The sequence below is a fragment of the Branchiostoma belcheri genome, unplaced genomic scaffold (assembly GCF_001625305.1).
Source record: "Branchiostoma belcheri isolate BF01 breed outbred unplaced genomic scaffold, Haploidv18h27 scaffold109, whole genome shotgun sequence".
Lineage (NCBI taxonomy): Eukaryota > Metazoa > Chordata > Leptocardii > Amphioxiformes > Branchiostomatidae > Branchiostoma > Branchiostoma belcheri.
In genome coordinates this window covers 1,192,586-1,206,637 of record NW_017802480.1, presented here as the reverse complement: position 1 = coordinate 1,206,637, position 14,052 = coordinate 1,192,586, and the positions used below count along the sequence as shown (strand labels likewise).

The following is a 14,052-nucleotide window of genomic DNA, read 5'->3' as shown; positions in this document are numbered from 1 at the left end:
CATGCTATGGAGGCTAGGTTCTTCCAAACCCTCTATAAACCAACCCTGGCTACGGCCATGCCTAATTCCCTTTCGCTCATAAACAACGACCGTCACCACTTCTATAGACCCTGCCCCCTTTGTCTCCCACATACTCAGATTGCACTCTGCATGCAAATCACCCCTCTCACTTGTCAACAGTGGGGCCATTGTTTACATAAAGGTGTTCCTGTCGTCATGGAGACCATACCTGTCCTCAGGTGTAAGCGAGATTGGGACAGGCCCATTCACCACCTTAAATCCTTCCACTGTAAACATAGACTTAACCCGGCTTGATGTACTAATTATGGCTTCAAAAACAGGGCATAGTTTGCTTGAAAAAGGCATACAAGAAGGTTAGGAGGTGTTTAGGCTAGTTTTGAGGCTGTAGAGGGTGAAGGAAAAGTTAAGTTTTGATAGGACTTCGCTCCCCACGAAACCCGATCAGTCACTTGAGTTGACCTGATTTGCATAACGTCAGAGTGTGTGTCAGAGTAAGGCTGTGAAGGCTGTGGGTAGCAGTCGGCACAGCAAAGGAGAGAAACATTTAAGTTTACGCGACGAAAAAAAGACCATCGGATTTACCAAGAGCGGGATTCTTACTTCTGTGTGATTCCAGGAGGATAGTTTGGAGGAGGGAAAATGGCGGATACCGAGGAAGCCGCCACTACAGAAAACGGCGGACCGAGCGAGAAGGAAGCGACGAAAACACCCTCCCCAAAACCAGACACAGAAGTTGCTCCTCCCATAGTCAGCATAAAAGGTACGGAAAAAACTTTGATTCTCTTCAAATTTTAAACCTGTTTGTTTCACTACAGAATGTAAAGCTTTCACTAGATTGTTTTTCTTGTATGATTTAAACTGTTTCTAATAGATTATAGATATCTTCATGTAAAATGTTTACAAATCTAAAAGTTATGAGAAACTAAAATGTCAGCATAAAACTAATGTCAGCAAAGGTAGAAGAAACTAAAATTCTAACACCTGTTTTCTTCAAAACATAATTTAAAACTTTTATGTGTTGTAGCTTAACGCATCAGTTTGTTTTTATTCTATAGCTTAAAGTTAAACGGTTTACATTAAGGTATGAGAAACTACTGTACTATGTAATTCCCTTTTAACACCTGTTTTCGTCACCACAGACCATGTTTTGAATTAAGAGCTTTCGTGTGTTGTACATTGTAGCTGAACTCATGAGTTTATTTTTCTTGTATGGTTTGTACTGTTTACATAACTTAATGTAAAAGGTATGAGAAACTACAAATGTACAGTGACTGTAAAACTAAAATTAATTATATGTAATTCTCTTGTAACACCTGTTTTCTTCCCCACAGACCTTGACAATGTGTTTTGAATTAAAAGCTTTGGTGTGTTGTAGCTACTCGCAAGTCTGTTTTTCTTGTACGGTTTAAACTGTTTACATACCTGTGTAAACAGTACAATATGGCTATGTTGTGGCAGCACCTTGTGAACCATAATAGCTGTGTTCACAGCAAACTTAGTAAAACATACCAGGAGAATCCGATGAGATAGTTTTTCCTTATAGTCAGAGTATATCAGTAAGCCATTATCTTGTGTTTTGTTTCTAATGGTAACTGTGTTGAGATAAAGGTGTTTGCTGGGACTTTTATCAGACCTCTTTATCAGACTGTTTTCTCAGACTATTTTATCATCTACCCCATGTGCAAGTCCCTCTTTGTATGATATTTGTGTCTCAAATGTTGACAAAACTGCGAAATTCGGTCGGTGTCTTTCGACAAACGTTTCACAACTTTACAGCGAGAGTTTATTGCTTCGTAAATTACAAAAACATTGAAACGGGGAAAGGAAAACACGGCGGCGCTAAACGACCCCACGTCGTGTTTACCCAAGTCAACAACGAGTGATAAATTAAGCAACAGTCAAACATAGCCTGCGTAAACAAGACCCTCGCTGTAAAACGTTATGAGTCTCGCACTTCTGCCAAGCCTGACAATTTCTACACGTAGGATTGCTGCAAATTAGACATTTGACTTTACTTTTTCTTGAATGTGTAACTAAGAAATGTTTCGAGACGAGCGTGATTTAGGCTCGATAATGTCCATTGTGGTGATAACATTTGCCTCGGTTAAAGTCTACAGCAAACACGACATTTTTGCACCTCTGACACGCAGGTATGGTTGTCCCAGTGTTGGGGCGTGTTGTGGGGAGTATTTGGGACGTGTTAGCGGGTGTTTGTGCCAGCTTTATACACGTCTCTTTTCTAAGCCGCCGATTTACAAACTGGCACAAAAGCTGGTGTGTTACGCCGAAAGGCTGTTATACCGGCTATACAGATACAGAAGCTGGTGTGTTACGCCGAAAGGCGGTTATACCGGCTATAGAGATACAGAATCTGATACAGATACAGAAAAGCCCATGCAAATGTCAGATCCACGTACTGACTTACATTGTAGGCCTCGAAGATTTGACCAAATGGGTTTGCTTGTCCTTTGATAAATCAAAATAGATGATCGAGTTCTTGCTTTCATCATACCAAAAAACCAAAACTGGATTTGTCATATTTCAGGAAGGAGTTAACTCGATGTTAGTCCCTATAGATTGAACATGTATTAAACAGAGCACCTGGTTTCAGGTATACAAAAGGCGTGCTAGTGCCAAAACCCAAGTTTCGCTCAAAAAATGTGTACTAAGTGTTTCTGGCACACAAAGTTTAAGCTAGTCAATGGGTTGGAACAGGTCATACTGCACCGATTTTAAACTAATTAAAGTGTTAGCAAGAGCCTGGTTTCTTAGTATGAGTAACAGTCCCAGTCTAAACGTGTTTAGTAATAGGTGCTTTCAGTCTGAAAGGCCAAACCTTGTGTACATTGTTTACAGCAGACTTTCTTTTCATGGCAAAAGAAAAGATTTCTGGCCTACTTTTAACCCAATATACTTGTTTACCACATCAGACCCTCCAGACCTTCAGTCAATGCTTCATAATGGCCAAGCAGTTGTGGTACATTGCCATCAGAAGTATGAAGAAGAAAAAAAGGTTTGATAGATTTTGAAAAAAAGTCACTCAGGCCTACAAAATACTTTTACTAGACAGTTCTAGATGTTAAATACTGCAAATGATTAAAACGTTTCAATTAGACATGTTACGATATACCACAATGGCCATAGTTTTAATTTTTGTCATGATAATTTGTTGTACTTTTAGTAATTTTTATCTCAATGTAACAGGTGGGAAACTCTACCTAACCAGTTAGCCCCATTCCATAGTTACACTTACAGACAATTACATGCAATACAATTGCCTTTAATTGTAACAGGAGAAAAACTCCAAAGGATGTTTAAAACGTGCTGGAGCAGTTAAAGATTTCAGAAATTTTCCACTGTTGTCAACACCTGTTTCTGGATCAAATACTAGTAGTCTGTTAAATTTGTGAAAGCTTGTTTTGAAACTTGCCAATTTGGTCCTCAGAGTTTTCTCAATCCTACTTGAGCCTGCCTATAAGCTGTAAGCTTTAGATGTCCCTATTCTCTTACAGTTATGGTTCACTGCACAGAAAATACTATACAAACATTTCTTAGAGAAGGTAAATCCTTGGGCGGTAGAGGGTTTCTCTTACTGTTTCCTTGTTTCCTAAATAAAGAAGAAAAGAAAGATGTCCCTTTTAATTTTTTCTGTCATGAGAATGATGGCTCAAAAAGTTGTAAGTAAAAAATGTTAAGAGAATTTCCTTAAGTTTTGTATATGAGATTCTGTGAAGAAAAAATAACAGTAAGCAAGACTGAAAACCCAACAACAAGAAGAAATTTGATATGATTCCTTCCAATACTGAAAGATACAGTGGATTTCATGGGTTTCACATTGGATCAGATTTACAATAGCAGGGCTTGACACAGTTTTTCTGTATACCTGTACTCAGGTGCAGGCCACTTGCAAAGAGTGACTTGTAGAAACCTGAAGAAACTTTTTTGATTCATCTATATTATTTTACAATCTCACGGGTGGTAACAAACAGTAAATTCAGATAGGATGTAAAGCTTGTATTTGAGAAGAGGCACACCTCAACCTTAAACCTTAAAGAATGTGCTTATCAAAAAGAGTAGGGGTCCATCCTGGTCTTACACCACTGAATTAAATGTACTTCATGTGCAAGAATGGTTTGTTATGCCTACAGGTGGTTTATACTAGTTTTAGAAACAAGTAAAACAAACAAATGAATCACAATATAATGTTTTTCCTTCTACAGGTGATGGGAAAGATGAGAAGAAAGAAGACCAGCAGGGTGACAAACCCGCGAGGAAGACGCAGGTTCACCAGCGCAGGGGAGCCTCCATGGGCAGACCTGCACCTTCTCCTGTAAGTACACCTGCATGGGACACTCCAATATTTTATTGTAACCGTGAGTGTTTCTCATTCTGGGATTTCACAATCAAAATGGAGAATTTCAAAGAAAAGAGTCTTAAATCTAAAAAGTGATTTCACTGTCAAAATGATTTTAAGATTGGTTTTCTTTCAAATTCTCCAATTTGGTGGGAAATACTGTACTTACAGTATCCTACTAATGACTAGTACATATACTTAGTAATACTTAACATTACAAAATAGTAACATATACATAACAGCAATTTGTTTCACTAACAGTAATCTCTTATCCCATGTATTAACCAGCCATTGTTTCAGATATGCGCTTCATTATCTTTTGGTTATCTTTATTTTATTCTGGCAAATGAATGCATTTTTTTGCAGGGCAGAAGTACATAATGGCAGCTTCTGTGCAGATACATTGGATGCTTTTTTCTTCATAACTTTTATGTTTTGTTAACTTTGCTTTGGTTATTTTTTTATTTATTCTACGTTTGGTTTATTTTGTTGCAAGGCAAGCCATATGTTCACTTTGTTCAGTGCTGTACCAATTGCATTAATTCAGATAGTTTACACATATCATATCATGGTTACTATGGCCTTAGCATAGTAACTGACATAAATCTTAAACTGACAGTGCTGAATATAACTTTTATTTTCATGATCACCTTTTTTTTTTACATTAACCATCCTGAACACCATAGGTGCCTTAGAATAAGACATAACAAATACATAATTAATAACATAAGTAATGATAAATCCTAACAGTTCTAAACATTGCATGCACAATATTAAAGATTCTGGTTCAGAAACTTTGATAATAATTTAATTTTTTTCCTTAGGAATTTGTGTGCAATAATTCACTAAATACACCATACTTACAAACCGTAATAGATACTTACATTCCATAATAGATAATGCATGTACAGTACATTTAGGTGCCTAATAATAACTAGGTTTTGTACATTACTTTAAGTGCAATATAATGCATGATCAATACATCCCTTTTCCTCTTCCTATACTGCAATAACTGCTCAACTTTATCAAAGCAGAACAGCTTAATTGTTCTCTGGCAGTTTTCTTTTCAGAGACAATTGTTATATGCTGCTAGTAAGAGTGTTAAATGCATCACAGTTGCTTGCAAGATAATGCTTGGCTTTACTTTCCAGTTTCTTGGCCTGGTAGTTTAAAAATAAGTGCATGGTAATTGGTAACGGGAAAGTTGCTTGCCGCTTAAAACATAATGCATGGCTTCGCAGTTATCAGTTTAAACCTACCAGCGCTAAATGTACAGTGACGAGTGTTGTAGTTGTAGATCCATGATGTTAAACCCCTTCCTCTCCCTGATGCCGTGTCTGTATATGAAGGGCGAGGGCCACGCGCGGGTTTCCAGAGCTAAGAAAGGAGTCAGTGAGCTCAGCGGAAAAGTTGCTGCCTTGATGGTAACGAAAACGTCTCATCATTTCCTAACATCCGATTCACAACATTTATTAAACTAATCCCTTACAGATTTGTGTCTTTAATCTTTGTTTTATCCACAGATTTAGGCGAGGATCGCCTGCATTGAAGAGGTTCATTGTGTGTGACTGATTTTATTTCGTACAAGTTGGAAAAATCTTAAGGTGTGATAGATTAACAGGATTTGTCAAGAGTTGACAATGAGAAGAAGAATATAATTTTTAAGGTATTCTTCTCATTGTTTCATCAATTAGTTCATACTTTGCAAAATGTACATACGTCAAGTTATTATTAGATCATAACACACATTGTGTCAGAGCATTCAAGAATAATAAAACAACTGCAGAATGTGCTATATTATTGCCTTAAAACTTTGACAAAAACAGTGCATGCTTCTGGAAATCAATTATTTTGTAAAAGTTGAACTAGAACTTTTTATCACAATTTATTTTTTGGGGGCACTCTGGCATCAAATGAAAGCTTCACAGAGGGTGTGATCAGTAAACCCTGTGCTGCCCTACATCACTTCACACGTCACGATTGCTGAGCAATTTCTACCTGCGCAAGAGGTGGTCACCTGACTCCCTTTTTACCTGCACAATACCACCTGCCGCCCCCCACCTCTTACAGGTGCTCCAGGGGTCACCGTAACCTCTTTAAGAAAAGAAACAGTATCCTGGCCTTAGAAACACAACACCAGACTTAGCCCAGGGACACAAAGGTGTTTATTTACTTTGGACCACTACCGTTGGGCCGTGGCGTAGGGATACGGGCTAGAGGGAGTGTGAAGAGGCAGGGGGACAAAGTTTTTGGCGAAAAACAAGTCTGACTTTTGATTGTTTGATGGGTATTTTTAGTCTTAAGGACCTACAGGTGACAGGAACAAATGGTTTGAAAATAGTCTGGGCTTCTTTTACCCAGCTCACTGGCCTATAATCTATTTTGTACACAGTTTGTTGACTTGTCTCTACAAAGTTTTAGTGCTAGAAAGCTCAGTGAGGCCAGGACGTGAAATGTATCATCATGTTAATAAATGTATTGATCATTGGTGCAAAAATACGGGAAAATTACAAAAGAATTGATTATGATATAACACTATGTTCAACTCTCAATCCCCCTTTCTTTCCTTTTTTTCATTATTTACTCATTGCAATAAAATGTTGGAAACAAAACTCCCCTTGCATGCAGAATGTTCGTTTAGAAATGGAATAACTAAGAATGAAAATGATTGATAGGAAATCGTAAAATGCCTGGGAGCGATATGAAAACAAAAGACAGTTTCATATCACCCTTTCCTGATTAATTATTAAAAGCCACATCGACTGTAAGCTACACTAGGATCAACATATCGCTACAACTATTCTTTAGAACAGTGTTCTTTTTTATTGTAGCAAAATATATCTACAGCCTACAATTTAGTGTGACCAAACTAGCTATAGAGTGCAGCTGTCTGATCCCTAGGGCCTTTAACTTTTGAAATGAAGAGGATATTATCTAACACCGGACATGAAAAGACGAGCAGCTAAATGGCACTCACTCAATCTGAAGGGTGCATCAATAATTTATGAGTTTGGTCTGTGTCTAGGGGCTACCAGCCTGCCGGCATAGTTAATGGCTCAGTCAACACACGGATTACGCTTTAGAATTATTGGGCTCTTTAAGCTGATTTTTACTGGAGATATTTGAGTATTATGGATTTGTAAAAAGACGCTAAGGACTTTCCCCTGCTGCCTAAATCTGTAGCCACTAGAGAATTGGTTGCCAAAAGGCTACCTTAGTGTGCTAAAGGTTAAAATGAGCAGGCGAGATTACAGGAATTTAGAGTTCGAAGAACTCGACAGCAGTCCTGAACCGGACGAAAAGGAACAACAGCGGCTAGGACAAGAAAACCGAGATGATGACTCTTTATTGGGGTCTGCGAGATCGGAACAAGATTCCAAACTGGCCCCTGCGGGAAGTGTCCAGACGCTGGATTCCGGGTACGGAAGTCTGGCTTCGTTCAGCGTAGGAGGGTCCACCTTAGGAAGCAGGGAGAGCTTGGCGGATAACCCACCGTCTGCGAGAAGTGATCGCGACGAGGCACAAGATGAGCGAAGGAACATCCTTACACCTGTACAAGAAGCTGTTCAAGACAGTGAAGAAGAGGAGGAGAAGGCAGATTTAACACCTGAAGATTCTCCTTCAACCAAGCTTGAACCTGAAGACGATGCTAGCGAAACTCAAGATCAAAACGTAGAAAAGGAGACTTACGTCGATCAGAACGGAATAGAACGTACCGGTGAGCACTGGAAGTTGCTGGAAGCAGCCAGGCGCGATCTCGAAGACTATGACAAGTTTTCGAAGAAGTATGACAGCTACGAGAAGAGGCAGCGTTTGAACACGGCTGCAAGTACGAGAGGGGAGGAGGATACTAAGCAGGATGATCTGGCAGGAATGGTGTTGGTGTACGCCTGCTACTACTGTGGGGAGGCGTTTGACGTACAAGAGGACAGAAGGAGACACGTGGCTGTCAAACATCCTCTCGGAGACAGGAAAGACTCCACTCTACAGTGGAGAGGTAGGAACAGTCTTCACCAGACTGACAATACCGACTGTGAAATAGTAAATTTAGCTAAATGATAATTTGTATCCACCACAAGTTTATTTGCCCATGCAGCTCAACCCCCTCTGGAGCTTCCCAATTATGGAGACTCAGACTGTATTTTTACGAAAATTTCTTATTTTCTTCTAGAAAATATTCTAAATGTTATGTGATACTTTAGAATATTTTCTTTCGTTCTCCTGGCTTTCTTGAAGTTTAGAAGTTCAAGAAGCAGGACACTTTTTGGTTGTGGCTGTCTGAAAAATATCAGCATAGATATGCATGATGGTTCAACTTCCGTATAATGACTAGCATCTACATGTAAGGCTTTATACAATATATAGGTTGCAATTAACTTATTTGCTGATGATTCTAAATTTTCTTCCATGCTGTACAATGTAGCCATCGATGAGGCAAGATGGGTGAGTATGAGATCGAATGATTGACACATGTCATACAGAATCAAATTAAGATTGCCCCGTCCCTGGCACAATTTACTGCACAGTCCAACGTAGCCTCCATATAGCATGCCAAAAAATGGGGGTTTGGGGGTCTTCATGGTCTTTGGGAGCTTTTATGTGCTATTTTCTGATTGCATATAGACAACATAGCCGGCCTGGTTGAATTACCCCCGCATTTTAGAACTGGGCTAATAGGAAAACAGCCAAGACCACCAAACCCCCAGTTCTATAAGCCTGCTACGGAGGCTAAGCGACTGTTCAGAAATAACCTCCTAACAAGGAAAACACAGTTTTTAAATCGCTGCTTTATTCGGTTACACGTTCCTTTGTCTGCTGATTGATTCTCGACACCAAACGTCAATGCCCCCAGGCACGTAGGTGCTGTGATTGTGTTGTCATGGTTACAGTATAAACAATGGAGCCGGTCGTGCTGGTCTCTCTAATGTGAAGCCTGAGGGCATAAGATAATTGTGTGTGTGCTTAGACTGTGTAGTACCTAATACCTGTACAGTATACATGTACCTGTAAAATTGTTAGGTACATTACTTGTATAGGTCCAGACCTAAACACTTCTTGTTCCTGTATATGAACAAAATAAAGCACTAATGGATGCCATCATTTACACAAAATGTTCAAGGTAAATTGAATGCCATCTTTTACTCTAAAAATACTGTCATGTACGTTAATTTCATCTCAAAGATTACAATTTTGACAAATTAGCCCTTCAAAAAACAGCCCCATTCACTGTATGGAAAATAAATAAACTTTAAGGGCCTAATCCAATTTGGGGTCTGGAAACTTACTAAGTATAATTCCATGGCACAGTTAATTTGCTTGGTTTTTCTTTCTTTGAAGCCATGTCATTTGGGTGCCTGTTGATATTTCGTACCCTTCTGTACCCTGTATCAATTCTTTGCAGGTGCTTCATTTGAACAAACATTGAACCAATAAAGTTTATTTGGATAAACTCAGCAACATAGGATTTCTACTAAAGACTGTTTGGATGTGATGTCGCATTAAGAACTATTGGCATTCACCCAATGACATACCTTTGAAAAGCTACACGGTTATTAGACGTAACACATGTGTCTAGTTCAAGTGGAAAGTTTAAGCTTTAACGTCACATAAAATGTTCATAATGCATACATAAGCTGTGCTAGGAGTCATAGTCTGTCAATAACCTGGTATTAGTTGAGAGGTACGTGCTAGACACAATGTACATGTGTGCACCCATGTTTGACTTGACATTACCAGGGATTATGCTGCTAAATCAAACTGTTTGCTGTTTGTCAAATGCGTTAAAGGCTTCAAAGGTGAGGACTTTGTCCTTACAGCTAGGCTTTTTGTTTGATCAACCTCCCCTTGGTTGAACATAATATTTGTTTGGTGGCAGTAGAGTTTGCTAATTGTAACCTACTGTCACAGATGAACAGTAACTGTGTGTGTATTATGATTGTATGAGACTTTGGACTTGCTGCCCTTGACTTTTCAAACTTTAAAATGACCAGTGTTCAGTCAAAATGTATGATAAAGAGTCTACATGTTAGCCTGGTGTCCAAACGTATTTTAGCTGAGTCTGTCAATGTCTAACTTGTCCTGTCTGCAAATAGACTCCACAGCTAAAAATAGCTTTGGACACCAGGCTATCTATAATATTATGTCTGTATTGACAAATGTTGTACATTTTTTTTTCAAAGTGTTTCTCATACAGCCATCTACTTATCATCATCATCATCACTAACAGCATCATCATCATTAACAGTTATAATCATAATTTTTTGTTTCCATCATCATGTGTACTTTTTACATGTACATTGATAGCATTATAGATAGCCATAAGAATCCTAAATACACATAAGCTACTGAAAATCTAGATAATTGTTAATCGTGATTAAATTTTCCAAAAATACATTGCTGCAAATCAAACACATCTTTTGTTTTTATTGTTGTGATACCTTAGGCTAGTGGATTCAATACCCTTCTATTTTTTGGGCTCATTAAATCGTCTACTTTAAATTATTGTAAACTTTAGGAGAGATGTTAACTAAATGTTTCTCCTCCTCAGGCCCAGAAGAAGACAGTGGTTCTGTCAGGAGAGGCGATGAAGGATCTGGCCAAACAGGCCAAGGCAACCAAGGATGAGAGGAGGCTACAGGTTTGTATCTGTAGTAATTAACAGATACATAACACAGACTGAGTATATAAGTGATGTTGTTTACACTTATTTAGGATGAATGAGTTTTTGTCATTCTTGGCTGATAGCACTGAAAGTGCTTATTGTAAAAGGTAATTTTTAAGTGCAAGTACATATTGTAGAACTGTATTGAGGAGAATGTGACAACACTCCATGTATGGAACTGAATTCTTAACACTGCAACAGTGACACACACCTAGCTACAGTGGGAAGTAGAACTAGTCAGTATTGCCCTGAGGAAGGTGGCAGACGGTCAACAAAAATGGCTTGTAAATTTCTTGGTTTTGAATTAAGAACTTTGGTATATGGGGTTACGAGGAATTTGAGTTAAATGTGAAATTTTCCGTTGTTTCCCACAGCTGGATGCGAGACACCAGTACATCTTCACCAAGCTGGCGGATGCACTACAGATGGAACCTGCACAGGTGGAGGACCAAGTACTGGGGGATGAGAGGGTAGGTTTATTTGTTTATGCCTTCTTCCCTCTTGGTACTGGATACTAGTATGTATTAGTTACAAAGGTACCAAGAATAGGGTTAGACTAAGTAGAAAAATGTTGGTAAATTGGAGAAAACTGCAGTGAAAAGTTGTGAAAAATTCTGTGGAAAGTTGTGAAAAATACAGCGGAAAGTTGTGAAAAATGCAGTGGAAAGTTGTGAAAAATGCAGTGGAAAGTTGGGAAAAATGCAGTGGAACGTTGGGAAAAATGCAGTGGAACGTTGGGAAAAATGCAGTGGAACGTTGGGAAAAATGCAGTGCATAGTTAGAAAAATACAGTGAAAAGTTGCATTGTGTAGCAGAGGCTCATGAAGCATTGTTTATGTTTTTATACCTCCTTTTCCAGTTTGACCTGATTGAACCATTCTTCAGCCCAGAGGGACCCCGGGTCCTGATGTTCTTCTACCAGGAGACTTTGGTGGTGAGTTAGAGCTGAGATGAGTTTATAATCATATGTCAGTGCAAAATTCATCAAAGGTGGACAAGAATGGTAGCATGAGTGTAAATTCAGCACCAAGGACAGGCATGGCAGTGGCAACGTGAGTCATAATCATAGCCAACAGCAGTGTTAGTGTGAATGTCATTCAGCACCAAAGACAGGACCAGCAATATCATTGTGACTACTTCAGCACCAAGAACAGCAGTGTTAGTGTGAATCTTATTTCAGCACCAAGGACAGCAAAAGCAGTGTGAAAGTGAACCTCAATGAGTATGAATGTAATTCAGCACCAGTGACAATAGCTTGGCAATGAAAAATTCTTTTCTGATATTTTGTGACATAAATGAGGATGCTTAAACAAACTGTTTCCATCATAATTTGGGAAACAAAAGTTCAAGTTTGAATGTGACAATCACAAACGTATATTGAAACTTTGTAGTTTGACTGGTTAGTGACTCTGCCTCTTTTTTTCAGCAACGTGAATCCAACTTCTCGAGAACAGACGCAGCGAGCAGCATCCATGCAGCCCCTCCACAGAAGAAACTCTTCCTCACCACAGGAAGTCTGGAGGTAACACAACTTAGTACACAAATATCTTACTGCCATCCTCTATCTTTAGACCAAGTCATGACAAAACCAATCAGTAGCTTTTTGCCTCACTAGTGAGGCCAGTGTTTCAATGTAAATGTTTAGGTATGGTTGAAAGATTCCTGTGTTGGAAGAAATTTTAGACTGCCATTTATTTTATATTTTGTTTGGATAGATGTTCATGCTAACTTTTGTTCTCAATCTTTTTGTCCTTTTCCTAGGGCCTGACAGGACAAGCTCTGTTCTTCACCAAGACCACCATCAAGCCTATCCTGGTCAACAATGTCGTCCAGGTAAGTTATAGAAAGCACAGACACACACAGATCCAAAAATGCAATATCTGTATTTGGCAAATGTAGTAGAGCAGTAGTTTGTTAGATATGGAAAATTCAGACACACACAGGCCTAAAAACATAGCTGTACTGTATTGGCAAAGTTAACAACATTAATAATTCTATATCTAGTGTTGGAAGTTAAAGTTCAGTCTTTATTTCATAATGATTTGTACCAACACAGATGAACTTTCATGCTAAGGCCACACCAATTTAATTTGTTGGTTCTCGGATTTTTTCAGAAAAAATATGAAGCGACAGGGCGAAAAAAAAAAAATAAAAACAGGTCTAGGCATCCTATTATAGGCTTAAATTGTACGAAATGAGCCATGAAGTCAACACAAAAGGCTGGGTTAAAATTTAAACATTGAATTTTGAACTTTTAATCAAACCACTGCAATGATAGATGAGAAAACTGTAACAACTAGGAAGAAAAGAACTTTCCTCACCTGTTGGGGGGCAAAACATGAGCATTTTTCACTTGATTCAGGAGAAGAATCAATTTTTTACTTTTTTTTGCAAATCAGAAAAAAACGAAGAGGCGAATCCGAGAACCAACAAATTAAATTGGTGTGGCCTAACATTAATAATTGATACTTCCTGTCACAGTGTCAGGATTTTGTAACTGTTACAGTAAGAGCTTTGAATAATGTTGTCTGTTTACAGGATGTGAACTTTGGGATGATGGATGCCTCTAAGGGAGGAGTGCTGAATGCCCTGGAGAACATGCTGTCTGCAGTCTTGGTGCCTGCACTTAGAGCACAGGAGGTAAGATATAATTCGTCTTAGTCCTACCCATAAGTGTTTACATGTATAAGACATTCCACATACATGTACAATGGAAAATATTCAGGTAGAACAAGAATATGAGACTCAGTATATATAGGATTTTTAACTGTCACTTCTACAAAGTTTAACATGAAAAAAGGGACGAAGCCATCAAGGTCTATCCCAATTTTACCAATCTATGCAGACAAAAACCACAGTGACTCTATTCTTAACATCACAAAACACACACACACACACACACACACACACTGTCCGGTTTATCTCTCATTACACATTACTTTCATCTTCCACAGTTTCAGAAAAAGAATATGTAGTGAATCCCAGCACTTAGAGATTAGTCACAATTTTATGTTGT

General features: G+C 38.6%; 1 protein-coding gene across 1 annotated transcript in view; it reads left to right on the top strand.

Moving 5' to 3' along the window:
* The first annotated feature begins 349 nt into the window (after nt 1–349).
* The window catches only part of LOC109481135 (dynein heavy chain 5, axonemal-like), a 76,072-nt gene continuing 62,369 nt past the window's right edge, over nt 350–14,052 (top strand). Inside the window, exons 1-8 of the mRNA XM_019783633.1 lie at nt 350–781; nt 4,242–4,351; nt 10,923–11,012; nt 11,411–11,506; nt 11,896–11,970; nt 12,463–12,558; nt 12,798–12,869; nt 13,575–13,676. Of these exons, the coding sequence (XP_019639192.1) occupies nt 661–781; nt 4,242–4,351; nt 10,923–11,012; nt 11,411–11,506; nt 11,896–11,970; nt 12,463–12,558; nt 12,798–12,869; nt 13,575–13,676 (762 nt within the window). The 5' untranslated portion in view covers nt 350–660. The remainder of the gene's footprint in view (nt 782–4,241; nt 4,352–10,922; nt 11,013–11,410; nt 11,507–11,895; nt 11,971–12,462; nt 12,559–12,797; nt 12,870–13,574; nt 13,677–14,052) is intronic.